The sequence below is a fragment of the Aulostomus chinensis genome, chromosome 7, assembly GCF_037954235.1.
Source record: "Aulostomus chinensis isolate RoL2024-O1b breed Wild chromosome 7, RoL_Achi_v1.0, whole genome shotgun sequence".
Lineage (NCBI taxonomy): Eukaryota > Metazoa > Chordata > Actinopteri > Syngnathiformes > Aulostomidae > Aulostomus > Aulostomus chinensis.
In genome coordinates, this window is record NC_141326.1 from 3,960,300 (window position 1) to 3,987,749 (window position 27,450).

At 43.7% G+C, this 27,450-nt stretch overlaps 1 protein-coding gene across 2 annotated transcripts in view; it reads right to left on the reverse strand.

Moving 5' to 3' along the window:
• The window catches only part of kcng4a (potassium voltage-gated channel, subfamily G, member 4a), a 29,957-nt gene extending 18,596 nt beyond the window's left edge, over nucleotides 1–11,361 (reverse strand). Inside the window, exons 1-3 of one of the 2 annotated variants that reach the window (XM_086208206.1) lie at nucleotides 11,157–11,361; nucleotides 7,334–8,048; nucleotides 6,601–7,242 (exon numbers count right to left, since the gene is read on the reverse strand). In XM_086208206.1, the coding sequence (XP_086064332.1) occupies nucleotides 6,601–7,242; nucleotides 7,334–7,441 (750 nt within the window). In that variant the 5' untranslated portion in view covers nucleotides 7,442–8,048; nucleotides 11,157–11,361. Of the gene's footprint in view, nucleotides 1–6,600; nucleotides 7,243–7,333; nucleotides 8,049–11,152 lie in introns of both variants that reach the window. The other variant, XM_086208205.1, reaches the window with a different exon arrangement.
• Between the last annotated feature and the right edge of the window lie 16,089 nt (nucleotides 11,362–27,450).

Sequence of the window (27,450 nt, forward strand, 5' to 3'; positions counted from 1 at the left end):
ACTGAAATTCACATAACTAATGCCATTTTTTCAGTGGTCATGAAAAGCTGATGCCGCGATCACATCAGAGAGGTTTGTTTTTTACAATTTTTGCAGCTTGTCGAAGCCGCAGAATACTAAACTTTGCTATGATTAAAGAGGGAGCTAGAAGATTGGTTCATCAGAGGATCAAGAAATATTTTGCTTGTGAATGTGAGAGCAAAACAATAAAAAGAAAAAACACATCTCTCGCTGGTCTTTGATAGTAAACTAGACAGTCGAAGCCTTTTCATGAGCCAGACATGTTGATTAAGCTGCACATTGGTACACAATCTGTCTGTGTGAGTCTCCATGTTCTCCCTGTTCCTGCTGGGTTCTCTCTGGTACTCCAGCTTCCTCCCACAGTCCAAAGACATGCAAATGGAGACAAGGCTGATTGATACTCTAAACTGACCGTAGGTGTGGCTGTGAGAGCCAGTGTTGTCTGTCTCTATGTGTTGGCCCTGCCATGGACTGGTGACCTATCCAGGGTGATCCCTGGCTCACGCTCAAAGGCAGCTGGGATAGGCTCCACCCCCCGACGACCACCAGGATAAGCGGTAGAAAATGGATGCACGGATGGACTTCATACAAAAAAGCCTTCGTTAGTAATAAGAGCTTCAAGCCACCTCCTGTATGGAGCAACCAGTTGCATGCATTGCTCAGGTGGGATTTTATCTCATTCTTCCACACAAACAGTCTTCAATCTGATTCTGGTGAAAATTTCATGTCAATAGCACCTTTAGAAATATATTTATGGAGAAGAATGGTGATGTGTAGCATTATTATTTTACCTGCTGTATGTATGTGTCTCCTCCTACCTCTTGTGCCCACATAATATCGTTGTGTCTTAATAATGTTATTTAAATGTAAACAGCTCCTGTTGAAGGCTAGATGGAGGCAGCAGAGAAAGACCTCAGCTGGTTTAGTATTTAAATCCTCACTTTCTCTGTTAGCTGTCTTCAACTCCTCCCTCCCATCCAGCACATACATAATGACCTTATCTTCCCTTCAGACGTCACATGACACATTATCCTCGTATTACGCTCTCTCCTTCCTTTCTTGGCAGAATAAGAAGTCACATAACTGTCTCTACATAATCACTGCGTCTATGTTTAATAAGATTATCGACAAGTCTCTGCTTGAGGACAAGTGGATAGTCAATCAGAGAATGTGTCAGAACTCAAAGTCTGAAGCTTAAGTCATGCAATCAGCCGCTCCGCTCTCTAATTTCTCACTAAATACTTGCGGATGATGCCCTGCGACATCATTATTGAACAGCAAATCCCACTTCAATTTACACCATTAAGGACATAAAGCGGCTACTTCAATTACTCCCAAAGCCAGAATAATAGTGGATTAGAAAAATGAGGATAAACCTGATGAGACCGTCTGAAAATACTTCATCAATCAGCGAGAACATAAAAGACAAGGATCAGAGTGATGCTTGTCCAGCGCGTTGATGTGTACTGTACGCACGATGATATAAAAATGGGAAGACACTCGCTGCTTCTTTAACTGAAAGCTCTGGAATGTGTGCAAAGAAAGCCACTGTGTTTGGTGCTTGTTTGACATTTGAACAGCTACAGACGTAAACTCCAGCAGGTTATCAATGTGTGCTGAGGCCTGCTGCTTTCCAGGGACAGCTGAACTGCATATGCCCCGTCCTTTCCAATCTAAACACCGTCAGAGATCTGACTCAGGGAGATAACCTGGGTCTGTGCTGGGTCAGGACGGAGGTCCCTGCAGCAATTTATCTCATGAATTTGGAGGCCAGCCGTGCTAGAAAGAAAAGTTGCACAGTAAAAGTTTATATACGCTTTGGTGGAATCATTAAAAAGAAAACATTTTTTACGCTCCTGATTTCTTGTTCTTACACACACACACACACACACACACACACACACACACACACACACACACACACACACACACACCTATGTATATATTCACACACACACACATGTATATATTCACACACAAACACACACACATATGTATACACACACACACACACACACACACACACACACACACACACACTATAACCTAACCTATACATTTACAGTTTTGGAAACGTATTAGAGCAAGTACAACTCCAGGTCTGTGGTCGTCCTCCAGTCCCCTTCCTGACTTCGCCATGCTCATCATGTCCGTGATGTCAAAGACTACATTTTATCTAGAAACATCCCAGCCCTGCTAACTCTAACAGCAGATTAAACTTCCAGTCAACAAACACACCGACATCTTTACTCTCTGACATTATATCAATATTTCATGCATCTATTAGCATTGCACGAACATTTAAAGGAAGGGCTCTGCTTCCCATCAAAAATGTTGCATCTATACAAAGCCTGAAAAATGAAGGCAGCTAGAAAAGAAAAGTTCTAACATCAAGAGCAGAGTGCGTATAGAGAGAACAGACAGCAGGAGATGGAGGAATGATAGAGTGGCTTTTATCAGTGGACTTGGCCTTTAAGATAAAAGCCACTGCCAAAGCATTTCACGCTTAGTGATTTACTGTCGGATGAAAGCGATCAGATGGGAAAACGCACTTTGTATGGATAAAGTATTGAGCAAAATGAAGAGAAAAATCAATGAATTAGTGAACCAATGACTCACTTTTGCTTCCTTTCCACCAGAATCTCACTGTCATTTAATCTCCCTTTTTAATTCTGTCTCCATCTCTCATTCGCAAACACTTTGAGAGATATAGTATACCATTTGTCACTCTCCTCTTCTTCAATCTTCTTTCTTTATCGCTCCCTTCACACTCCTTATTCACACAGAGGCTGGCAGAGAGGCAGGGCCGAGTGGATGAGGGAAACTTTGGGCCACTGCAGCGCTAACCAGACCACAGACTGAGGTGGGCAAAGTCAAATGCAGGAGGATAATGTGAGTCTGGAGCCTGCCAGAGAAAACTGAACTGGATTTACCTTCAAATCTCTTTATAGGAATGAACACAGACACATACAGAGGTACTGGAGCAATACTTCAAGTTCACGCAGTGTATAGTGCCCTTTGTGGAGTATATTGGCTCCTGAGGACAGCTTGAATTCTCCGATTGAGGTTCATGCCTCCTTCACTGCTACTGTGTTGACTTGAGAGAATCACTAACAGAAAATACTGCATCCAGTTCACACCAGAAATACAATCTTCATACACACTGCGTAATGCAATCTCTTTGCAGGATGAATAGTACTTCTTCTGCCAAAGTATCTCTTTGCATCTGAATACTGCCTGATTTGTTGTGAACCTTGTCACTGTTTCCATTTTAAGGAAAATAAACCTCCCAGATGTGTCTCCACATTGATTTCTGAGAGGAGTAAAGCACCAGCCCTCTCGAGGCAAATGGTACTGGATGATCACAGTGAGCTGTGGACTGTCTCATTAGCTGCTGCTCATTCAGAAGAAACAGAGAGAAGTGTGTCACTGATGCCATATGGATCCAACATGGCACCCTAATAGCAAACAATATCATTTACTGCTAAACAACACTAAGGTATGTGTCTGAAGCCGTTTGAAGCCAGAAATAGGCGATGCAGTCACAGCATCACTCGCGTTGCCAAGTCACATCTAGTTTGATCACTTGAGTCTCATCTAACCATAATGTATCACGAAGGCTCGAAAAAGAAAGTGAATGAGACAAAGATAGTGAAGAAGAAGAAGGAGGGGAAACTCTGATACTGGTACAATGGAAAAAGCACAGAATAAAATCTACAGTCAAGATGGGATGGTGCAGAATCTTTTAAAGGGGTTTGGACGACGGCTGTGGATCGGTGACACTGGCTTTTCACCAGCAGGTCTGGTACTGCATTAGCTGTCCAGAGAAGGGGGAGGCTCTCACTAGAATAAGGCTAATACTGTTAGCTAGTGTTGCACTTCCATTCACAACACAGCTGCCAATTTACAAACTTTGTCATCACGTCCCTGCAAGCTTCAACCAGCAGCCCAAAGCTGTGAGCTAACACTTAGCACAGCAGCTACACAGATGTGAGTAGCATTTCAGAAATGATAATAATAATGACAATAACAATAATAATATTCGCGACTTATATAGCACCTAATATAGCACTCAAAGATGCTTTACATGGTAAGCAGGAAAACGAAATGAATAAATAAATAAATAACTATAATAAATCAATAAAAGAAACAGTTACTGTTGAAAGGAAAGACCCTGTTTGGTTTCTCTTGTCATCCTCACCCCTAAAACACATCAATTTACGAGCACAGCCAACTCGTCTGTCCTACTCTCTCTCACGATTCCCCTTACGCGTCAGCGCATCACTTTTATGGATTAAATGTTTTGCACTACATCAGACCAGTTTTGCACAGTAGATATCGTGTGAGACGCAGTAAATCCACGACTGATATCCCTAATCTACCGAACACAACACAGGCAGGGTTTTTTACTTACAGGGAACTTCTTCGCTTTATGCAGTGCATTGAGACATCAGTCATTTCCACCTTTACATGACAGCACTAAAGTAAATTGTGCATCTTCTTTGAGTTCAGTCTTTTCTGTTTCTAAATAACACACATCCTAGAACTCCAATTACTCTTCTTACGGTCATGATTCAATTTACAATCATACACTTAAACAACAGCGGCCCGATCACCGGGGCCCCTCAGAAACTGCAGATGAGTGTGAACCATCTGCAGTTGCATCTGCATCATCCCACCCATGAGTGTGGGAAATAACACTGCTGACACAGAGACAACGCCTGACAAAAACTGATCACATATTCAAACAATCCAGCCCTGATGGGTTTTGTACAGATTTCTCTTTGTGCATTCATTCAGACTTGCAGAATAACCTCCAAATCCAAGACATCCCCCAGCCCTGCAGGTTTACAGCATCCACACACTCATGGATTCAGTCCAATCCTGTATGTCAGTGCTTCCATCTGTGTTCCTATGACTAGATCCTCCTGGCAGGGCACTAAAAATCCTCTTTTCTGTCTTTACAACTCATCAAGCCATCTGCACCCTCTCATATCACACCCTGCTGCAGTCCATCATTTGGCTACCTGTGACTGCTAATACAAAAATGAATCCAGGGGCACTGCTGTTGTGAACCTCTCGAGGAGAAGATGTTGAACAGATGTGTTGAGTTCATCTGACAAAGCTGACACATACTGCACATTGCATTTAATCATACTGGAAGTGAATATTGGAAATACTGCCAAAAAGTATCATTGGCTCTCCCAGCCACGCCTACGGTCAATTTAGAGTCTGGATTAACCTGGTCCCCTCTTGATGTTTTTGGACTTTGGGAGGAAGCTGGAGTACCAGAGAGAACCACAGGAACAGGGAGAACATGCAGACTCACACAGAAAGACCCTGTGCTGCAGCCGGGGCTCCACTCACAACCTTCTTGCTGGGGGGCCACAGTGAGGACCACTGCACCACTGTGCCGCCCCAAATCACAACCATTTACCAGCAAAACATTGAGAAAGGTTTAGAGGAATTCCCTTCACATCCACTCTGTTTTGAAAAAGATACGATCTACCACAAGCAAGAGTAACATCTCAGCAAAACCGAGGCCGTTTTTCCAGATTTTGCCATTTCCATCATCATTTTTGAATGCAATACTTCAAAATGCGCATAATGCATGAAAAAGCAGTTACTTGAGGACCTACAGCATGTATACACAAATTCAAGGTCACCTTGACAGATCCAAGTCCTGATCAAAGTTGTTTGTTCACAGATTGAAGGAACCTGATGAGAAAGTGGTAAATTAGAGTATCTTTACCTCGAGGATGTTGAAAATAGAAGTGTCATTTAAAAAGCCGAATAGTGACAGAGAGTGGGTTAGAAGGGAACAAAAGACTCCAAAGTAAATGTGCAAAATCCAGAGACAGCCATATCAGTTACAGGGGATGAGGTTCTTACTATTTCATTACTGTGTATCTGTCTGTATGTGCAAGTATGTCTGCTTCTGCACACATTTATATGTGTGTGTGTGTGTGTCTTTTGTGTGAGATACAGTAAGCCCATTTCATTATTCCCCCAGTGTTTACTGACAGATACTGGACAGACTTCAATGAGCAGCTTCATTATCCCCCACTGCTATGGGTAGACACAGATCACAGGACACGCAGAGCCAACACACACTCACACACACTCACACACACACACACACACACACACACACACACACACACACACACACTCACACACAGCACTGCCCCACTGGGATATTTAAGAGGGTGTGACGGGAGGGAGTTCTTATTTTACTGAATTCTGAAACCAGACTATTTGCAGCGTGTTTGCCCAAACTTGAAATGAATAGAACAGGACTCAAACGTGTTTGAGTCTTCTAATGTTGCGAGGACTGAGTGAGCATCCATTTTATTTATGTAAGTTATGAGATACTGCTCATAGAGTGTCATGATCCCTGTGTCGTTGAGTGGGGAATAAATTCAATCACACACGACTTGTGATAAATCTTCTTACTACAAACCTTGACTGTATGGACCTGGTTCAAGTTAAAAATATATATATAGCTGATCATTAATTGTTTGAGAGGGTTGGGCTGAGTGCCCTTTGCTGTTGACACATCACTTGCATCACACTCACCCTGTCCTCTTCCTCCCGGAGGTCTGGCATGGTGCTGATACACAAGCTGACCACAGTCACCGCCACCATGATCACTGACAAGCAGGCGAAGATCTTCCCCGGTAAGCCAGACTGCGGATTCTCCACCATATCTCTCAGCCAGTTCATGACTTTCCGGTATCTGGTCTCCTCCACTGGCACACGCTGCATGGCGTTTCTCTGCCTGCGCTCCTCCTCTCGCCGCTCCTGCTCATGTACCTCCTCGATGCGGGTGTACATCTTCCTCTTGCAGCAGCGCTCCATGTAGGCCATCTCTACGCCCCAGTAGGTGAGTTCATCATGGAGGGAGAGGATGCACATCTCCCGCAGCAGCCGCAGCTTCCCCGCAGCCAAGAAGTTGAGGATGACCCTGAAGGCAGATGGCGAGCGATCAAAGAAGAATTCCTTTCGGGCTTCATCGTAGTCATCACAGACACTGGCGATGTCCTCAGGTGAACGGCAGCCACAGAGGCGGCCAAGCCGAGTGAGGGGGAATTGCTCCAGTGTACTCCAAGGGAAGGTGTAGCGGTTGCCGCCAACATTGATCACAGCCAGCAGGCGGTGGTCAATGGACACAAGGTCCTCTGGCCGCTGGATGAACTGAGCCCTCTTGTAGTACACGCCCTGTAGAGAGAAAAAAGCCAAATGAACCTGAAATATGACTACAACTATTTCTCAAAGCTTGATTGTTGATTTGAAATGAAAAAAGGCATACCTTGATGGTCTCAGTCTCAGGGATCTCAGTGAAGATGCGGTCAAGACTGCTGTCATCGCTGACAGACAGATTACTGAAGTCATGGTTAGCATTGCTGATGATGGGCATGGCAGCATCTGGGAAGCTCGCTGCTCTGGACGGGGCAGCTCAGATCAGGGAAGAGACAAAACTTTCTTTGCCAGGCTAAACTTTTCAGTCCATCGCATCCAACTTGTAGCCTCCAATTACGTATATCAAGGTTTGCACTTGAAAAAAGGTTTCCTGCCCCAGTCTGGGCTATTGAAAAAAAATAGCCCTCAGTCTTTGGCCTCTGAACTTCATTACATTTGGTCTTTTCTCTGTGACAGACAACCTCTGGACTTTGTCTTCCAACTGAGAGAGCAAAGACACAAGCTGGAGAAGAATGAGGAGTGTTGGGGACTCTGCTGTCACATCTGAATGTGGACGAGTTTTTGCCTCGGGGATTGACTCAACAGGCTTACTGGGATTCAGAAGTAAATAAGATCAATAAGCCTGGTTAAGGTGAACGTCTGGAGAAAGGAAGCCCAAAAAGAGAGAGTGGGTTACAACTGATCGGGGGCTGCTGGCTGCAGAGAATGAACCGGATGAGTCAGGGAGCCAAATGTGCGGCACTGTGGTGTCCAGGGACAGACAAGGGATACTCTGTGTTTCTGTAGCAGGATTATGGAGGGCCAGTGGTGGCATCATGCAGGCACTGAGGCAGAGAGACAAAGAAAGAGGGATGAATGTCAGAATGAGTGATGATGGACTGAGATTAAGGGAGGTACGCTGCAACGCTGGACAAAGAAAGGAGAGTAAAAACAGACTGTATCCTGAGGAAAAGACAGATAGAGCAGACTTGGATGAATATGCAGTGCTGCTCTCTCACTTTCTTTCAGTGAGACACGGACAGATTAACATCAGTTTTGCTGCTATAAATGCCCAGTCACCCTTCAGCACAGGACTTTAACAGATAGCAAGGGAATTTACCTCAAATCTAGTCCATTAAAGGGTGATCTGGCTGGTTCAGTCTCTACGGGTGTTAAAACATTTCAAGAAATAGCAGCAGAAAAGAACATTCAGCTTTCACACTGAAGAGTTGCCTGTTGTAGATAGACTCTTAAACGCAGGGTCCAAAAGGTTTTTCTTGGCAATACTTTAGCCCTGACAATAGTTGGCACTGTTACTTGTTACGGCTGCCCAGAATGCTTTGTTATGTATCAAAAGACATAAATAGTTTTGATTAATTCAGAGCATAACAATGTTTACCATCTTAATGCACAAAGTTCAGCAGCTGACAACAAATCAAGGTGGACATGAAACCACTGTCAGAATAAAAGTCCAGCTGAAATGGCAATAGGAGCAGATCCAACTGCTGTGGTGACGTATTAGGTTGGAAATAACATTGGGAGGAATTTCATTGGAACTTCATTGGAGAAGTAGGCGGTTTCAGACCCGAAGGCCTGACAGAGTAGACAGACGGATGGACAAGCAGTGTCAGTTAGGGAAATGAAGCCTGTCATGCGCTTTGAGTACTGTAGTTGCAGCAGCAGTCCTCCGCAAAGTTCCTCAAATGTAATCTGGAGCCGTCACAGATCCCACTTTCTTCACTGTGAATACAGTTTAGCCGGCGGGCCTGTACCACTATGTGGAATGAAAATAGGGATTGAGACGCAACATCAACTACAAACCATTTTGCTAGCTAGCTAACTAATATAGCTTAGTTTGTAGACATGTGGCTGGGAGGCATTCCATGCCCCATTTAAATCAGGTTTAGTTTTATCTTGCAATTTGTTATTTTTTTGTTTCAGCTCTTTTGTCTGGTGTGGGAAAAAGAGAATATGGACCAGACAGCAAGAAATAACATTAGACATGGTCCAATGGGAAGTTGACGGTTAGCAAACGTGACCAATCAGATTCAACTGTGTGAATTCTTAATCGGGATCATCAGTGGTAGTGTCATATTTTGTGTTTGAAGGAAAAAACATTGGATTTTTATAGAAATATAGAGTAAAATATATTTTTGACATTTTTCTGGGATCTATTGTTGAAAAGGTGAACAACGCGGGGATCGGCACTGTTATCCATTGAAACCCAATGTTAACCACAAAGTCTCATGAGCACTTTCAGTTTCTTTGAAGGAGGCGTCCTGTCACACTCTGTCCCTGTGACTAAACCCCCATCAGGTTTGCATCATTAAAATCTAAGGTCAGTGAATAATCTTTATAGCAAATACAAGGGCAGTATGCTGGAATTTGCTCCTCTCTACCAGTGACATGTCGAAAAAGGAAGTGCCCACTTAAATAGTGTTATTTAAAAGCTGGATCCCAGCTGTGCTGCTGTGAAAGGCGATTAAGACCGATCAGTGCCACGCATCAGCATGTTTGCAGTGAAAAATGTCAAACACAATAGTTTCTTTTGTCTTATTGATTGATGGCATCTAATTCTTTTCATCCGACGTATTTGCTGGTGCAGTTGAACCAGTTCCACATTGGTTGCAGTGGTTCGTGAAGACGGGTGGAGGGAGCATGATGAAAGGATGAAGCCCAGGTTGCAACAGCAGGAATTATCCACTGACTCTCTGTTCTGCTTGTTGTGTCCACTTCCTAACAACACAGCCGACTTAATGTGTATGTGGTCCGACAGCTTTTCTGCAGCAATTTAGGTGAAGCAGAATCTCAGAGGACAAGCCTGCGTGTCTCTGGCCGTTTCACATGGAGGTGGAAAGTTTCCTGTTCACATTTTGTGGACCACTGATCCATCAGTGTGAACAGCCCGATGAGGAGCACAGCAAGGGGTCATGTGGCAGTTATATGCGACTGACTATGAGAATAGTCAGATTAATACAGTAACCACAGATTTATAAAACATGTGGCTGGACAGTAAGGACAGTTTGAAGCATTGGACTGCAGCATGCGTCACTAATTCAGATCCAGAGATGGATCGTGCATCGGAGGAACCCATAAATCACTTCTGTCACCACTGGTGGTGTTTCATTTCCACCTCACAGGGGAGCAGAGCATGATAAACTATTTAGTAATCGATTTGTGCTCCCCGTGGACATAGCTGGTATTTCTAATATTAACTGAAGAGCTGTTTTAAGGGGAACCCTGGTTTGTCAGCTGTGTTTGACCTCCTGGGTTTCCACTGCATTTACAAAGAATACAGCAGAGGGAGAAGTCACTGATCTAACCGGAGAATGAAGGTTTGGTGATGAAAATGTGAACACATGGGGACATATAACCATCATTTTCTTACGTGTTGTATTTTTGCTATATTGTTTTTGGCCATCATGAGCAAATCAACAACTGCATCTGCCAGGAGCTTCATTTTTCATGGAACAGGTTGCCCTGGGTACTATAGGAGAACACCTCTCTCTCTCTCTCTCTCTCTCTCTCTCTCTCTCTCTCTCTCTCTCTCTATCAAACACACACACACACACACACACACACACACACACACACACACACACACACACACACACACACAGGGTTCCGCGGAACAATTTCCTATGAAGTCTTTAATTAGGCTTTGGTCAACAGGGCGATTAATGAAGATTTCCCAGCTTTTAGACCGTTTTGTAGAGAGGAAAACAAACAGACGCCTAAAGGCTCCAATTTCTTCTGTAATTCATGACAAAATACACAATTGTTTTTTTTTCTGCGATTTCCAAACATTTATACTTCTCGATTCCTGCAACAGTGCGCATGTTGTAATGGTGACAAGGTGATAAGACACGAGCATTCCTCACTCTAACTACTGCAATAACTTCCCGTATGCCGCTCAGACATGAAGCACGCAGACATCGGTATAACTTACCCACCCGGGCTCCGAACTCATCTCCAGGTTCCCAAAGCCGCTTGGAAGGGGACGTCTCGCTGTCCCTCCGATGATTCAACGCCAAGCCGCGGAGTCAGAGAGCAGTCTCTACCGCCACAGCCGAAGAATAACAGGGACACCTGTCCGGCATAGCGCTGAGTCCTCACACAGCCGAGACGGAAGGTTCGGTGCACCAGTTGTGCTCAAAGTGTCCCGTTACAGTGCTGCTGCTGCTGCAGGAGGAGCGGAGGAAGAGGAGGGGAGGGGTGCTTGATACTGGGAGGGGGGGGGGGGGTGCCCAAGTTCAAGTTTGCGTAAAGCTGACAAGAGCCGGGGTGACCAGGAGAGAGGGAGGCGTTGGGTTTAGACAACTGTAGGCGGAGTGTGTGTCCACTCACACACACTTCCACATTCCTCTTTAGATGAGAGAGAATTCAAGGACACAGAGGAGATGCGCTTCCATGTCTACTGCCCATCCTGACTGCGCCTTGCGCGTCAGGGGGCGCGGTTCTCCAAAGGTTGCTTCTACGTCTAACCACAAGTTTGCAGTCAAATAAGCTGTCAGAGAGCATGGCAGTGGCATGATAATTGCACACTAAAACCACTGCCGGTGTGAGTCTGACGGCTGGAACGGGAGCAAGCAAACCACCACAGAGGCAACTTGAAAGAACCACTGTTAGATTTTTGAGGGCTCGAATGGCAGAAATAGAATTTAATCATCTCAGTCGTGTATAGTCACCTGACACCGACGTGCAGTGAGATACTGGGCCAGGTAGGCAGTGGCAGACTGGGACGCACAAACCAATTATTATCAGCGCACAGCGCAAAGGATTTAAAATACAATTATCACATCAAAACTATTGCTCAATGACATTTCCCATTCCCCGTTTCACATTACTTCACTCTCCCGAAGGCTGCCTCTCATAACACTGCAGCGCATTAAGTAACACAGTGTGTGTGTGTGTGTGTGTGTGTGAGAGAGAGAGAGAGAGAGAGAGAGAGACAGAGACAGACAGACAGACACAGACAGAGAGAGAGAGAAAGAGAGAGAGAGAGAGAGAGATCCGATATTCTGACTGAAGCAACAATTAACACTGTGCTCTCACATGGCTCTGATTGACAGGTTAACAGGTCTCCATGAACCTAAGTGTGTGTACATTGTTCACTGGACTGCTTAGTTTCTTTGAAGGTGAGATGCTGAATCTTCATGACTGGCGAGCGCACAGGGCAAGTTGGTTAAATCATACTGTCCTGCATTATTCCAAATCAGCGCCACCAAACAGGGCGAACAGAAAGCAGGGAAACTTGTTCAGTGAGGCGACCACAAAGCCGGCTCTCCTTTTGGACTAATCAGTCTGAAAAGCACAAACAATTATCTGTCCTGTCCTTTGTCAAAGATGAAGGCTTCAGTCTCCCACCATTTAAGAGCTGATGCTCCTCCTCCACAGGAAGCCGTGAAAACCTGTTCAGCCATGATAGCAGAGATGCAGCATGGAGGAGAGAGTTGAGGAGCATGTTAGGGTCAACCCACAAAAGCCAGGTAACTATAAGCAGAAGAGGAGGCAGCCTCACAATCTGACTGTGGTGTCCATCTTCAATCATATTGGGACTAACTGCAGGAAAACACTCAAGGCGCAGCCTTGGAAGGCAGATCAGCCAGTATGTGGAAGTCTGTCCTTCCCCAGGTAATGACCCAAATCAGCACCAGTGTGTGCATTTTGAAGTCTGAACCTACCTGGGTTTTTTTCCATCTAAGAATGAAGCTCTCGTCTCATACAGGTTGCACCATTTTGCACTGCCAGACTTTTACAGAAACCCAGAATCGATGAACCGAACTCTCTTCTGTGTTTTACATTAAAATACTGTCAAAACATCTCAGAGGTAGAGTGCCTGTCTAGCAACTGAGGGGTCGCTGGTTCGATCCTCACTTCCCCCGGTGAGCATGTCCAGGTGTCCTTGAGCAAGATACTGAACCCCTAATTGGTCCTGCTGGCCCTGTGATGGACGGGAGACCCATCCAGGGTGAAACCCGCCTCCAGGCTCCAGCACCCCCGACCCCACGACCCTTGATAGATAAGCGGTATAGAGTATGGATGGATGATGTCAGAACATGACCAAAGTGGGTAGTGTGAAAACACCAGCTAGAATACAAAGAATGAGAACAAACAGAGGAGTAGCACCTCCATATACAGTATGTGAATGGATTCTTTTTTGTCTGCGCTGAGGTAGTGTGATGTTCTCTTTGAGTCCAGTGTTGAAACATTTTTAGTCACACTGACGTGTTATATGCTCAGGTCACCAGTCCTGTCTTGTTTGCCAGTCTTGTAATTTTTTAAAATTATTATTATTGAATAATAATGGGAAACTAAGAAGATAATGTAAAAACCTCTAAAGAAAATGTGATACATATAAAAAGAAAATTCAGCACAATGGCGCTTATATGTTCTGGAAATCTATCTATAGTCAACACCACTTATCCTGTTGCGGGTTGTGGAGCGCTGGAGCACACACCCCAGCAGTCACTGGGTGAGAGGCGGAGTCACCCTGGGCAGGTCGCCTGTCATTCACAGCACTGATATGAAGAAACAGCCAGTCCTTCACACCAGAGGTCAATTTAGAGTCTTTGATGCTCCCTACTTGCATCTTTTGTCAATCTGACAGATTTAGCACTGTATCCACATGAATTGTGATGTGATGTGATCTCCTGATGGAGCCTGAAACAGAAACCTATCTTTCTAGGAGAAGGCAACTACTGAATAAGTTGTGTGTGACACTCCATGACCGCGGTGACTTAAATTGTTGGATACTATGACTTGTCGTTAGCTTCAGTATGGAGAGCAATGTAATGGCGGGGCTCTCTTCATTATTAAAGTGCTGCCAAATCAGATCAACTGAATCAAAACTGTGTCAGTTAAACAAGTTGTTATGTGTGTGTGTGTGTGTGTGGGGGGGGGGGTGTTGAATGCTTACAAGAATTTTTAAACTGAAACAGTAACAATGCTACAGCGGAGCCTATGACCTAATGCCACATACATGATAGAAGATCTTTTAATCCCACCAAAGTAGAGATTTTAGTTGCACGACTATGGACAGCAACTGACTTCAGTGTTTCGGACTGACTTTGAAAACCTGAACGTTCCACATTAACGCACGCAGTTCCACACCAAACCTCCGCAACACTGGAACCAATTTGCATGAGGAGAACTTTCAGGGAAAAATCCATCATGATGCTGGGATATTTGCCTGTGCGACTGGCCTCGCACGCCCACTTTGTCCTTGAGAGGCAGCTCATTAGGTTGCATGCGCCTGAGGGAGCAGCTAAAACAAGCAAACACTTTGTCCAGGCCCTTATGGCTGCTAACGGAACAGACAACACATTAGTGAGGTTGAGGTAGGTGGGGGGATCTTTGTGTGTGTGTTATGAGAACGGACATGCTTAGTTTATTGAATCCCTCCATCACTATTCATTAACCTGCAGTGCAGCATATGCCCGTGGCTGGTTAGTGTATGCAACATGAGACTGATCACACACGCTGGGCGATTAGTTCTGTGTCAGCTTTTTTTTTTTCTTCTACAAAGGAGATGATGTTTCAGTCGCAGCTGCATAGATTATCTGTCCTGCAACCCCCGTCACTATGACAATAATGAAATATATCTTCTTTCTCCATCCATCATTTTGAGATTTTATCATCACATCGATAAACTCAGTGGTTTGGGTGGGGATTTTGCACGGGTGTTAATAGGAATCAAAATAGAAAAAATAATATATGAATGTATGAATGACATCAAGTATGTTTCCTCTGTCTAATCGTTTTTTTTAAATCTCAAATACACCACAATGGAACCCACCACACACACACACACACACACACACACACACACACACACACACACACACACACACACACACACACACACACACACACACACACACATACGCACACATGCATCCAGCCCAAAACACAAAGAGAGCTGCAGCCCTGTCGGTCCTAATAGCAGGCCTCAGTCTGGCGGATTAAGAGTTTAATCCCTCACAGGCAAGAGGGGCTGAGATGAGATCGGAGCAGCCGGCATGCTAGGGTCTGATGAGCAGTTGTGTGAGGTGCATGCAGGAGGGGAGCAATGAGTCACTCAGCTATTTAAAACCATTTGAACACATTTTCACTCTGATGGCCACCTCAAAGTGCCACCCGATAGTCTTTTCTATCATTTCCTTTAGCAGACTCTTCTCTAGTGTCACAGTTCTTCTTCCCTCAGAGATTCCTTTACGGCCCTCCACTTTGAAATCTGTGTGATGTCACCTGGAGCAAGTTTTGATCAGGTTAATTACACTCTCAACAGACAATGTCAATGGTTAGATTAGCTCTCGGTTCCCAGGACGGAATTAAGAAAAAGCAAAGATCATTAGTGAGAACAGGAAAGAGCCAGGATCAGAGTAATGGGGATTGGTGAGGAAGAGAGGGAAAAGGTCTTCACGCAGGCAGGAAAAGAGATGGCGAGGAGACACGTGAAAGAGCAGATTGAAATTAAAAGGAGGGGACAGGTTGATGAAACACCAGGTTGATGCTGGAAGACAGTGTGCACATCAAGTCTCCTTCACTCAGTGTCCTGAACAACGACATTCACACGATCCAAAAATGTCGCTGTTTTTCTTTTTCATAGGAACAGAAATCTAAATGCTGACTTAACTGTTTTGAAGGATGACAACAACAAACCTTTTACTGTGGCTGAACAGCTGGGACGTCACAGAGAGACATTTGGTCCAATGACCTTGAGAAAGTATTCAAATGTAGATGGCTGTATAAATATAAATTTAATAAATAAATACTTACTTATTTATAAATTTGTAAATATCCATCCATCCATTTTCTAGCGTTTATCCTGTTAAGGGTCAATGGGGGGGGGTGGAGCCTATCCCAGCTGTCTTCAGGCAAGAGGCGGGGTTCACCCTGGACGGGTCACCAGTCCATCACAGGGCCAACACATAGAGACAGACAACCATTCACACTCACAGTCACACCTACGATCAATTTAGAGTATCAATCAGCCTCGTCCCCTCTTGATGTCTTTGGACGGTGGGAGGAAGCTGGAGTACCAGAGAGAACCCAGCAGGAACAAGGAGAACATGGAGACTCACACAGAAAGATCCCCGTGCTCCAGCCGGGACTCGAACCTGGAACCTTCTTGCTGTGAGGCTCCAGTGCTGACCACTGCTCCACTGTGCTGCTCCAATTTATAAATATATCAATTTAAATTCTTTGTCTACATTTCTTGTTGAATAATATTTTCTCTACCTTGCCAATTTTTTCAATTTCATTGTATCTGACCATACAATGACAGTACAGGCATTCTATTCTATTCTGTAGGGCAGATTCCTGTACTAGACATGAGGAGTAAAATGATGCTGTTTGCTGCTCCGAACGTCATCTTACTGAAGGTAGAACAGGATCACTAACATATCCACTGTCGCAGCTGCGTATGTGAGGCTGTGCTAAAATGCTCACATGCTCATGTTTAACAATTTTATGAAGCTAGAAACATTCCAGATAGCGCTAATCGCTGATGGGGATGTCATCATTTTTGCACGAGTTAGATATTTTATTAAGACACAGGAGATGGTCGTGGACTTTTGCAGCTTGGAGCCACCCATGTAAGCACCCAGGGCTACAACATCAAGGTGGTGCAAACCTATAGCACCTGAAGAAGCTGAACAGGTCCATGAATGTGATGCACCCCACAGGAAGGGACAGAGCTGGTTGTTCTTCCTCAGGTGTCTGAGGGAGATGCTGTTCATGTTCTAACAGTGAGTGGTGGCAAGTGACCTGTTTGACACTCTCTGGATACTCTCAATTGGCCGTAGGCGTGGCTTTGAGGGCCAATGGTTGTCTGTCTATATGTGTTGGCCCTGCCATGGACTGGTGACCTGTCCAGGGTGAACCCCACCTCCCGCCCGAAGGCTGCTGGGATAGGCTCCACCCCCCCACTACCCTTAACAGGATAAGCGGTAGAAAATCAATGGATGGGTAGATGGATGGATCCTCTGGTCTGCTCAAGAGACCAACAACACCAAAGCTGCTCAATGCTTGAATCATTTTTGCATGACATAAGAGCTTTTTTTTTCTCTAACTCAATATTAATACAGATACTGTATATCAGCCATCATGATACAATCTGATATCGATTCAAAACCTCACAATGCCAGATTCCAGCCAGAGCAAAAAGCCTCAAATACCCACTGTTCAACAGCAATATCTCTTTGAGGGATCTGGCCATACTCTTAGAGCTGGAGTTACGACAGATACGTGACATGGAGCACCCAGTCTGAACAAGTATATAAGTATATATATATGAGGTGTAACCTGGTCTGAGATCAGCGTCCTTGCTCTGGAGAAGATCTCATTTACTCTAAATGATTCTCAGTCTCCCCTTTGACTTTCTCTCCTGTGTGTGTGTGTGTGTGTGTGTGTGTGTGTACGTGTGTGTGTCTGGTGGGTTTCTCATTTAAATAAGTGACAGTGATGACAGTGTTGTAATTTTGTGGTCCGTGAATGCAACAAAAACAAGACCAATGAGAGAGTGTTTACAGAAAAATGCATGGGAACACTCGTGTCTTATTGGCTGATAGGTTGCTCTCAGTGTTGTTGAAGCAAGCTATCCATGCAGGGACAAGGATCGTGATGACTTTCACCTCACCCAAAGACGCGTGCACATAAATCATCCACTTGTAAACTGTCCTGCTTTTGGAAACCTTGCTTTCCATTGTGAACTGTGCAGCTTCCCTCGGCTATGGATGCAGTGCTGCATCGTTTAGTAGCAAATCTGTAAGCCTGCATCAGATTCAGTGTTTTTCATGCATTTCGGAGCAAAAATGTTGGTTAGAAACTCAACAGAAGAGAGCCATGATACTGTCTAGAGGAAATACAACATTACACGCGTCCTAATGGACAGTTAAATAATATATGTTTCCAAAAGCCCAACTAATATTTTACAAAAGTAGAACTAGATTAGTCACGTAAATGCAGAAATATTTACTCCTCGACTTTTCAAACAAGAATCGATTTAAAATTTCAATTACCATGGCAACAATAAAATGAATGATTTAGATACCATAAAAAGCAAGCCTTTTCAAAACAAATGAAACATCATTAAAACCAGAACACATCACTGAATTTTAAAATAAAAAAAGAAGAGAGAGAGAGAGAGATGCTGGAAAACAGCAAGGTAATAAAAATGCATTTTTCTTCTGGTTGCTGCAGTTGGCAGCGTCACTCTGCAGCGTGATGTTCAGTAGGGACTTTGTTTTCACGTTCATCTACTGAAAGTTTTCTGAGTTCTGAAAATGTGATTGTAGGGGAGGGCCTCCCAGCAAATAACTAGTAGGTTAATCCTGGCTTGATTAAACCTTTTTCCCTTTCACATTATTAAGCAATATGTTGTCCTCATACAGTAGAAATAATCTATTAAGAGAATGTGTACCTTGTATATGAAGAGCGGGGGGGGGGGGGTGATTCTCTGTAAAGAAAGTGAAAGCTTTCTTCTGGTCCCACTTCCTGCGGGGACTTGCTTCAGATAGAGTGAGATCATCCCAGCCTTTCACAGTAATACGTGCAGACTCAGTGTCTGACATCAAGCTGTCTCCCCTCTCCTCACTCTCCTGCAGATGTTCTCAAACCCTGTTAATGCTTTGGCTTCGCACTCCACCAGTGGTCTGAATGAGTTCTTGCAGTTTACCACAGACCTCCTGCAAGCTGCTGGTATCAAAGGGAGGAGTCATTTATCATTATCACTGTCTGTTGCTGTCACAAAATATTGTTTCTCTTTTTGTAATAATGTGCTTTTTAAAATGACCAGAATACACAAAATGTAGATATATGACAAAACTGTATTGTATAAAATAGAGTTATGCAGTGTTTTTTCATTATAATACAGTATACTATCATTTATTATGGATATATAGTATATGACGTATGAGAGTGTTTGTCACTGCTGCTGTAAACAAAGAAAGTACAAACAAATAGGTTTACCATATCTCATCTTCAATCTTAAAACTAGTCAAGTGAGTTTGTGGCTGAACCTGGAGTGTGTGCGTGTGTGTGTGTGCGTATGTGTGTGATTTTCACACCCAGCTGTGATTCAATCTTGGGTCAAAGGAGCGTGAATTGCTCCAGTAATCGTTGTTAAAATTATCGCAATTTGTAGGCACAGTTTCATTCAAGATTTGACAACTACTTCGTCTAACGTGAACCACTGATTACTTATTTTACGTCTGACTGGAATGAAAAGCTTGTCAGGGCTCTGGTCTGTAAATTCTGGCACATTTAATAAGTGTTAATTACTCGGTAATAAGGCCTTTAGAACTCTCCAAGATGCTCATTAGGTGTTAATAAGGCTGTATGAATGTTAAGTAATGCAAAATAATGACTGAACTTTGATAGGCACTGTTCTCACTTTAGATCCATCAGCTACAAAAGGTTTAGTTGACTGCAGTTCTGATAAATGCCTCATATGTACTGTATTAATCTGAATAAAGCAAAGAACAAGCTTAGTATAAGGTCAACATAGACATATGACTTAAGTCAGCCCTGTGTCTTATAACCCAACTATAATTAACCCTTACTGTATGTAACAACAACAACAACATCAATAATAATAATAATAATAATAATAATAATAATAGGGCTGCACGGTGGTGCTGTGGTCAGCACTGTGGCCTCACAGCAAGAAGGTTCCAGGTTCGAGTTCCGGCTCGAGCGCGGGATCTTTCTGTGTGGAGTCTGCATGTTCTCCCTGTTCCTGTGTGGGTTCTCTCTGGTACTCCAGCTTCCTCCACAGTCCAAAGACTTCAAGAGGGGACCAGGTTAATCCAGACTTTAAATTGACCGTAGGTATGAATGTGAGTGTGAATGGTTGTTCGTCTCTGTATGTTGGTCCTGCGATGGACTGGCGACCTGTCCAGGGTGAACCCCGCCTCTTGCCCGTACATGCTGGGATAGGCTCCAGCCCCCCCGCGACCCTTACTAGTGAGGGACAAGCGGAAGACGATGATGGGTGGATGGATAATAATAATAATAATAATAATAATAATAATAGTTTTCTCAGAATAGCACATTTCATACAAGTAAAATTGGAAGAACTCTTAACAAAAATACAGGTTTAAAAAAGATAAATATGACAATAAAATTCAACTAATAAAATACCAGCAAATAAAACACCACACATGAACAGCGTGACCACCGACACAGGAACAGGGCTCCCAACGACAAACAGACAATCACTTCCTGTCGCACACATCTCATGGTGAACGTGCAAATTTACAAAGGCAGAGTTTGTTTCTTAGAAAAATTCTGTGGTGAGACCGTACATCAAATGGGAGAGAGTCTTATAGTCTTTGTGCAATCTTATTAACACATGTAGTAAGACATAATACACATTATAAGGACTTATACAGTTTATTATTATTACTTGTGTCTTCATTTATTTGGAGTCCCCCATGTCTCCACAGATGGCATTCCTATCAATCCAGTGACACCAGAAGGGGTCATCATCGTTGCCCAGTGGGTTCTGCTGCTCCTCCTTAGCTTCACGCTCATCTATCTTACCTTTCACTTGATCACATTTCTGGTGAGGCCACTCTGGCGGCTGCTGAAAGTGGGAGCAGCTCTCGTCTGTGTTGGAAACATTCTGGAAAACTGCAATTCTGGTAGGGAAAATTTAGTCATGACTCTGGTGTGTCTGGGCATCATCTGCTTCGTATTGGACCTCGGGCCATGGAAGAACAAGTCCCTGACTGCTGTAATTCATCAGTTGAACATGAGATATCACGTGATTTTGTTTTGTTTGATGGGAGGTCTTGTGCCGTTGGTGGCTTCCATTTACTTGATACTTACCAGGGAGATTATATTCTCGATGGTGTTCGTTTGTCTGTTTGCCTGTTTGTTAGTAGGATTACACAAAAACTACCGGACCGATGGGCTCATAGTTCTGCGGCCTGGTCAGAGCATGGGCAAGCCATGCAAAAAGCCATTAAATGTTTAGTTTTTAATGAAACACTGCACTTTAATGAACTTAAAAATTCCAGACTGTCTTATCTCACTTCATTTCCATCCTGCGTCTGTTTCTCTTTCTGTACATGGTGTTAAGAGATGCAAGAAGGAACGCCAGCCAGATCTGCTTCTTCCTTTTGATCTCACAGTATAAAGTTGCCTGTAAATGTTGAAATGTTATGCATTGTTTTTTCACAGCACTGTCATTTCTACATCACGACCAAAATAAAGAATGCTTTTCTACAGCTGGCATGGACATTTGACATTGTCTGTCAACAAAGATATTTACCTCTGCTTTCTTTTTTAAAACAAATGTTTGACTGTATGTGTGTGTAACTCATCCCACGGAACCAAAACCATGTCAAAACAAACAAAAAAAAACAAATATACTAGTAAAGACGCAGCGTAGCACAGCAGAAACTAGTTTGATTGTTCAGTGGTGGAGGAAAACAGTATTCAAGGAGGGATGAGGCCAAATTCGTGAGAGCTTGCGTCCTGTCGTTGACAATCAGAAGTTTAGCTGTTGTAGTTAGTGAGGGCGGCGTCACATGACCAGAATCTCTAATCCTGATAGACTGTAGGCCATCTCTTATCCTGATGATAAACATTTGTTATAGTTTCTGATTAAACCCTTCAGCCTGAGTCATGTCTTTGCTGGTGTGAACTGCAGTAGTGATTATATACAGTACAGACAATATAGTACAGCTCAGGCGAACTTGTCTACGTTAGTGACAGTTTGAGGGCTACCATTTCATCAGTTCTGAAAACAACTCTTGGTTGCTTATATTTCTAAGCACATACAGTAGGATCTCTTTCTTTTATCTTATTCTATTTTTTCTTAGATATTTATTGGGCATAAAAAAGGGACCTTGAGGGTGAAATTTCATGCTAACCATGTGTAAACGTACGCTAGTTTGACAATAACTCTTCCTGAGTCTCTTGAATCTCTGATATTTCCTCCTGTTTTCCTGGTTCATTGTCAGACTGTGGTCTGTGGGCAGGTCTGGGGTCTCTTCATCACTTAACTGTACCCTTGAGGGTTTCATCTCTCCAGTCCGTCAGACGTGGGTACTGCAGACATGATAACGGGTTAGTGGTGCTGTGGGGGCCTGCTGCAACAGCTTTAAGTTGTAACGTGTGGAAAAACCTCAAGTGCCACTAAATACACAGAAAACTGTAAAGCACAGATTTGCACTACAATAAGATAAACATTAAAAGATCATTTCAAATGATACTTTTTCCAATTGTCAAATGATATACAGCATATCACCATGTTACTAGGTCTTTTTTCAAATTTACTGGGAAAATAGAGGGGCACGACACATGGCATACCAGTGTCAGGGGCAGACACTTGGCCTGACTTTTACCTTATCACCGCCCCCATGCTGTAGATGGTCCGTCAACTCAATGGATGGAGTCCAGCCTAAAAGCTGCTGGTGTTTCTGTTCTGGCAGGCCAGTGGGGCATGCTATCATGTTGTGTTCTGGGCGTTTGACAACCCCCCAGAGCAATGCCAGGAATCATCAGAGAGCCAACCACTGCAGAGGAGCAGGCAGCAGAGTCCTGATACACAGCATCTTGCACCACTGTGCTCTGTTAATTCCCCTGCTACATTTTGTTGGGTAATGAAGCCTTCTGCCCTCTCAACACTTTATGTCCATCATGTTGCTCGTCATTCAGTGAGAATTTACAGCAAATGGAGGGTTGTCTTCTCCACACACTGGGAGCGGACATATTAGTGTTCCCTGATGCACCAAGCTGAAGTACAGCTGGACACTGTGGCTGGATGCAGACAACCCTGATGAGATCCCAGGAGTGTGCCTGAGACTCCCAGTGGCCATGCTCTGATCACCTGCAGGGGCGTGCACCTACTGTTCTTGAAGTTTTTAAATGATTACTGAGTTCCACGAGCAGATATTTACTTCACACTTCCATGTTGTTCACGACTGCCTAAACGAGTCTCGAGGCTGGGTGACTGGAGAAGAGGCCAGTCTGACTGGGCAACGCTTTAACAGTGTGATCCATGAAAATGTTCTCATTCGTGAACTCATTAATATTTCAGCATTAATTTATCTTCTGAGGAGTACAAATTTTGAACATTTTGGTTTGGGAGCTCAAAAAAACATTTCAATTTATCTGGACTCATCGTTCTTTAAAACAAAAAAATAGACATGTTACTAAAAAAGGAAAAGGTTTTTACGCAAGAACCTGCACATATTTGAAAGCCTTCTCATGATCTGTTTTATCTGTGAGGGAAAAGAATGTTGCCTCTATTGTTGGTGGGGAGGATTCAGTACCTGAGGAATGTTCTTTTTTCATCCTACAGGTGATGGCTGGGATTTCCTCTGCATGGCCCAGAACGAGCTAGGAGGCAGCCGCGTCTTTTACCTGTGCTGCTTCCTGTTGGAGGGTTCTTCAGCTCGGATGGATAAAAGAGGAGAAAGTGGAGTGTACAGTATTCATTAAAGCAGCATAGCAGACTCCCACTCTGCTGTATGTGCAGTAGCGTACTATTGGAAGAAGCTCTATTTGTTTATAAAAGCAGCTGATTTGTTCTGCCATCTTTGTTCAGCTATTTTGTTAGAGGGAGCTGTTGCAGAGATTTACGGGCTATAGGGAGAACTGAGGATACACTGATGCTGCCAGTCTCCTGGTGGGTGAGTTGCTTTCAGCTGGATAAAACTGGGATGGATAAATAATGATTCGTGTTTATAATTGTGAGTGATGGTGGACGTACAGAATGCATCATAAAGATATTCAAAACTGCACGCTTGGATGGGCTAAATCAGTTGAAATGAGCAGCGACGTACGGTGACATCATTCATATTCAGAGCAGGTTCACAGCTGATCAACAAGGCTCCCTGCTGACTTCACAATCACTGCCAGCGTTAAAGGGATTCTTATGGCAGCATAGCAGGTGAATCACTGACTCCTGTCTCAGTCCTCTCTGTTTGTCCATTAGTTTCTTCTTTTCATCTTCCTTCCACTACGTTCAAATTTTAAGGTTTTACATCCTTCTGTAAGCCTCTAGCTCACATCGTGCGCTCATTTAATTAAACTGATTAATGTGTCAAATTAACTACACTGTCTGGCTGTCTGGTCTATTTCATCCCACTTGAAAATAAATGGAAATGAAATAAGAATCCTTGCAAAAGCCTGCATTCCTCTCGCTTTCTTTCTCTGAGGGCTGAGCCTTTAAGAAGGCTGGTCCAAAATTATCAAACAAACCCTGAAAAAAAAAAACACAACTCCATTTGTCTTTGGCTAAAAGCTTTCAGTGTGGAACAACTGGGGGCTGAAGGCTGGTAATGAGTTCTTGATAAGCACCTTCGGATGAACCCATGCATGGATGAGGTGGAGCTCAGAGCTTTGGTCAAAGGTTATGAATGTTTTTCCTTCCCATTGACCTGATTTGATCCTGGGAGTTTCCTTTCCATCAGACAAATGGAACACTATAGCTGGACTGCTGGCAACACGATCCTTACACACACACACACACACACACACACACACACACACACACACACACACACACACACACACACACACACACACACACACACAACTTGAGTTCTCAACCAGGTATGCCTCTCTCCTTCAACATCTCATTACTGGTAACAGAATACATACCACTGTGCTCTGGATCAAGACAGAGCTCTTGATAAAGTGATAATATGGCTGGCAAGAAGAAGATAGAACCTCATCTAGCAAGGTGATCAACTGTGGCTACTGATTCATCTGCATTACCTTAATTGAATAGGGATCGATTCTCTCCAGGGATGGACCTGCATCCACAACGCCACAGAGCAGAACCTTGTAGCTTTTACGTAACATTCCCTGATGAGGGATTTTTCCGAGATGTTAGAGTTTAGTTTGTATCTCTAAGATGATTCCAAACATATCTAAGTTCCATCTAAACAAATCATTCATATCTTTTGTAACAACACAAAGACAATGGATGGATTCAACTGGATTTTTAAAATTATTTTCAAAGGAAATGTCTGACCAAAACAAATCAGCAAATGTCCTTTCGAATACACAGCAAAAAAAGCAAAAGTCGTCTGCCACATGAGCAGAAGGGAAGATCATTAACACTGGCTATTCTTAACAAAGATGAAAGTTTATAACACTGCCCAGATCAGTCTCTTGGCTAATGCTAGCTGCTACAGGCTCCTCGTAGCAACTTCAACATGCAGCACATGAGAGTAGCGAGGTGCTGTCAGCCTTTGTGATGATGCATGCATGTTGTCATGGACAGCAAGTTGTGGGTTCATTTGTGTCATCAGTTCTCTGTATGTTACTCTGATTTGGTCAGCCATCCAAAGTCCAGCTTACTTGACTTTTTGGTGACCTTCAAAATTTAAAATGTTCTCAATAAGCAAAACCAGCTTAAAGCAACTAGAGTCCTCCTCTCTGATGGTCACTGATGATCAATGATGACCAGAAGTTGGTGTGTTTGTTTGCTCATGAAAGTCTAGTCAGATTCCCCCAGCACCGTTTCGTACCTTCCTTCCTCACAGCAGCAAGTTCCTGGGTTCTCTCAGCTGTCATCCCAGGTCCTGTTTGTGTGGAGTTTGCATGTTCTCCCCATCTGCGTTGGTTTCCTGCAGGTGCTCCAGGTTACCCCACATCACAAAAATGTATGCAGGGTTAATTACTCCTGTCTGTGCTCCTGACCAACACTGGTGGAAGATCTGGAGTTGGTCCCTGACTGCTGCACGTGGCTGCTCACTGCTCCATAGATGACACGTAAATGTAGAGGAGTCATTTTCCTGTTCAATGTACATGTGACAATAAAGGCTACTTCTTTTATGAATTCTCCTCGACATCTTAGCTTGACTCCGTGAGGTTAGGAAGAGGAGATGGGAAGGACTTTTCAAACATCCCCGATATTTCCATCACAACTAAACATCCAAGTGGGGGGACTCGAAGGGCAGGGAAGGCACTGATTGGATAGGAACAGCTAGGAACAGGGCTGTGGCTGACTAGCACTGATCAATGGACCAGACACATGAGATACGCACAAAAAAGAGAGAAACAGACAAAGACAGGAAGTAAAAGGAAGTGCATTTTAAAATGAAAAGGGAACTACAACATGATAAAAAGAAAAGAAACCAAGAACAAGAACAATAGAGATGTCAAAAAACTCAAAGAGTGCAAATGTGTCCATAACTGAGTTCACGGTGAACGCAATAGAGTTCAAAACTAAAAATCAACCGTTCAAGACTGTGATAATTTAATTCTGAGTCCTGCTGGACAATTTATGTGCTCAGAGAACAGTCAAATCATCAAGTCACCACACGGTGAAAGATTTAATTGGAACTTTGAGGTGGTTGGAGGTGTGTTTCACAGGCTTACTGGCTTTACTAATGCTAACAAGGCAGAGACACGCTGCCTCCATCATCTGTTTGTGCTGTGTGTGGTACATCTAGAATGATAAAGGTGAAATGAATGTTTCTTGCCTCATATCATTCATGACAGGAGGAAGAGGAACCACTGAGGAATAAGTGTATACTGTTGCCACAGCTAAAACTGCCTGGCTTCCATACTTTCCCATCCACGTGATGCCGTGTGGCCCCATACCACCCTCAGTTACTCTATGTTCCACATCTCACAGGTGCTGAGGGGAAAAAAGAGGGGACCTTGGGGTGTTGAATCATGGCTCATCTTCAAGAGTCAAGATGGTTAATCAAAATTTCATGCATGTCCAAAATTGATCCAAATGTCCAATGAAGCTGAAATGTAGTTCAACTCCTCCTAAAATTAGGGCCTCTTTGGGGAAGCTGTATTTTTTCTCTACTCACACTGTCAAGCTTAAACTAAGACGTCAATTCCCTGCAGCAGCTGCGGTCGTGGATGCCAAGCTGTCTTCAAATATGGAAAGTAGATCTCAGTTACAGGCGTCCATTCTTCAGAGAGAATGATGAGAGAAATACCGCGAATACGATTTAATTCAGTTACAGGAGCTAGTGAGGTCGAAGATGAGGTGATGGATGCAGCAAGCTAGTAGGAGAGAATTGGTGACACACACACACACACACACACACACACACACACACACACACTGGTGCAGAGAGAGAAAAAATATGTGGAGATACTGCTATAATTTGTTTGAAACTGCACTCTTTTTTACTCTGAAGTGTGAAATGTTGTTAACATTACTCTGGCATTGCTCATGTTGAATTAAACTGAGCGTGTCGGCCAGTGGCTGCAGTGCGTGTGGCTGTGTATTGCCAGTAGTGTGTTTGCATTTTC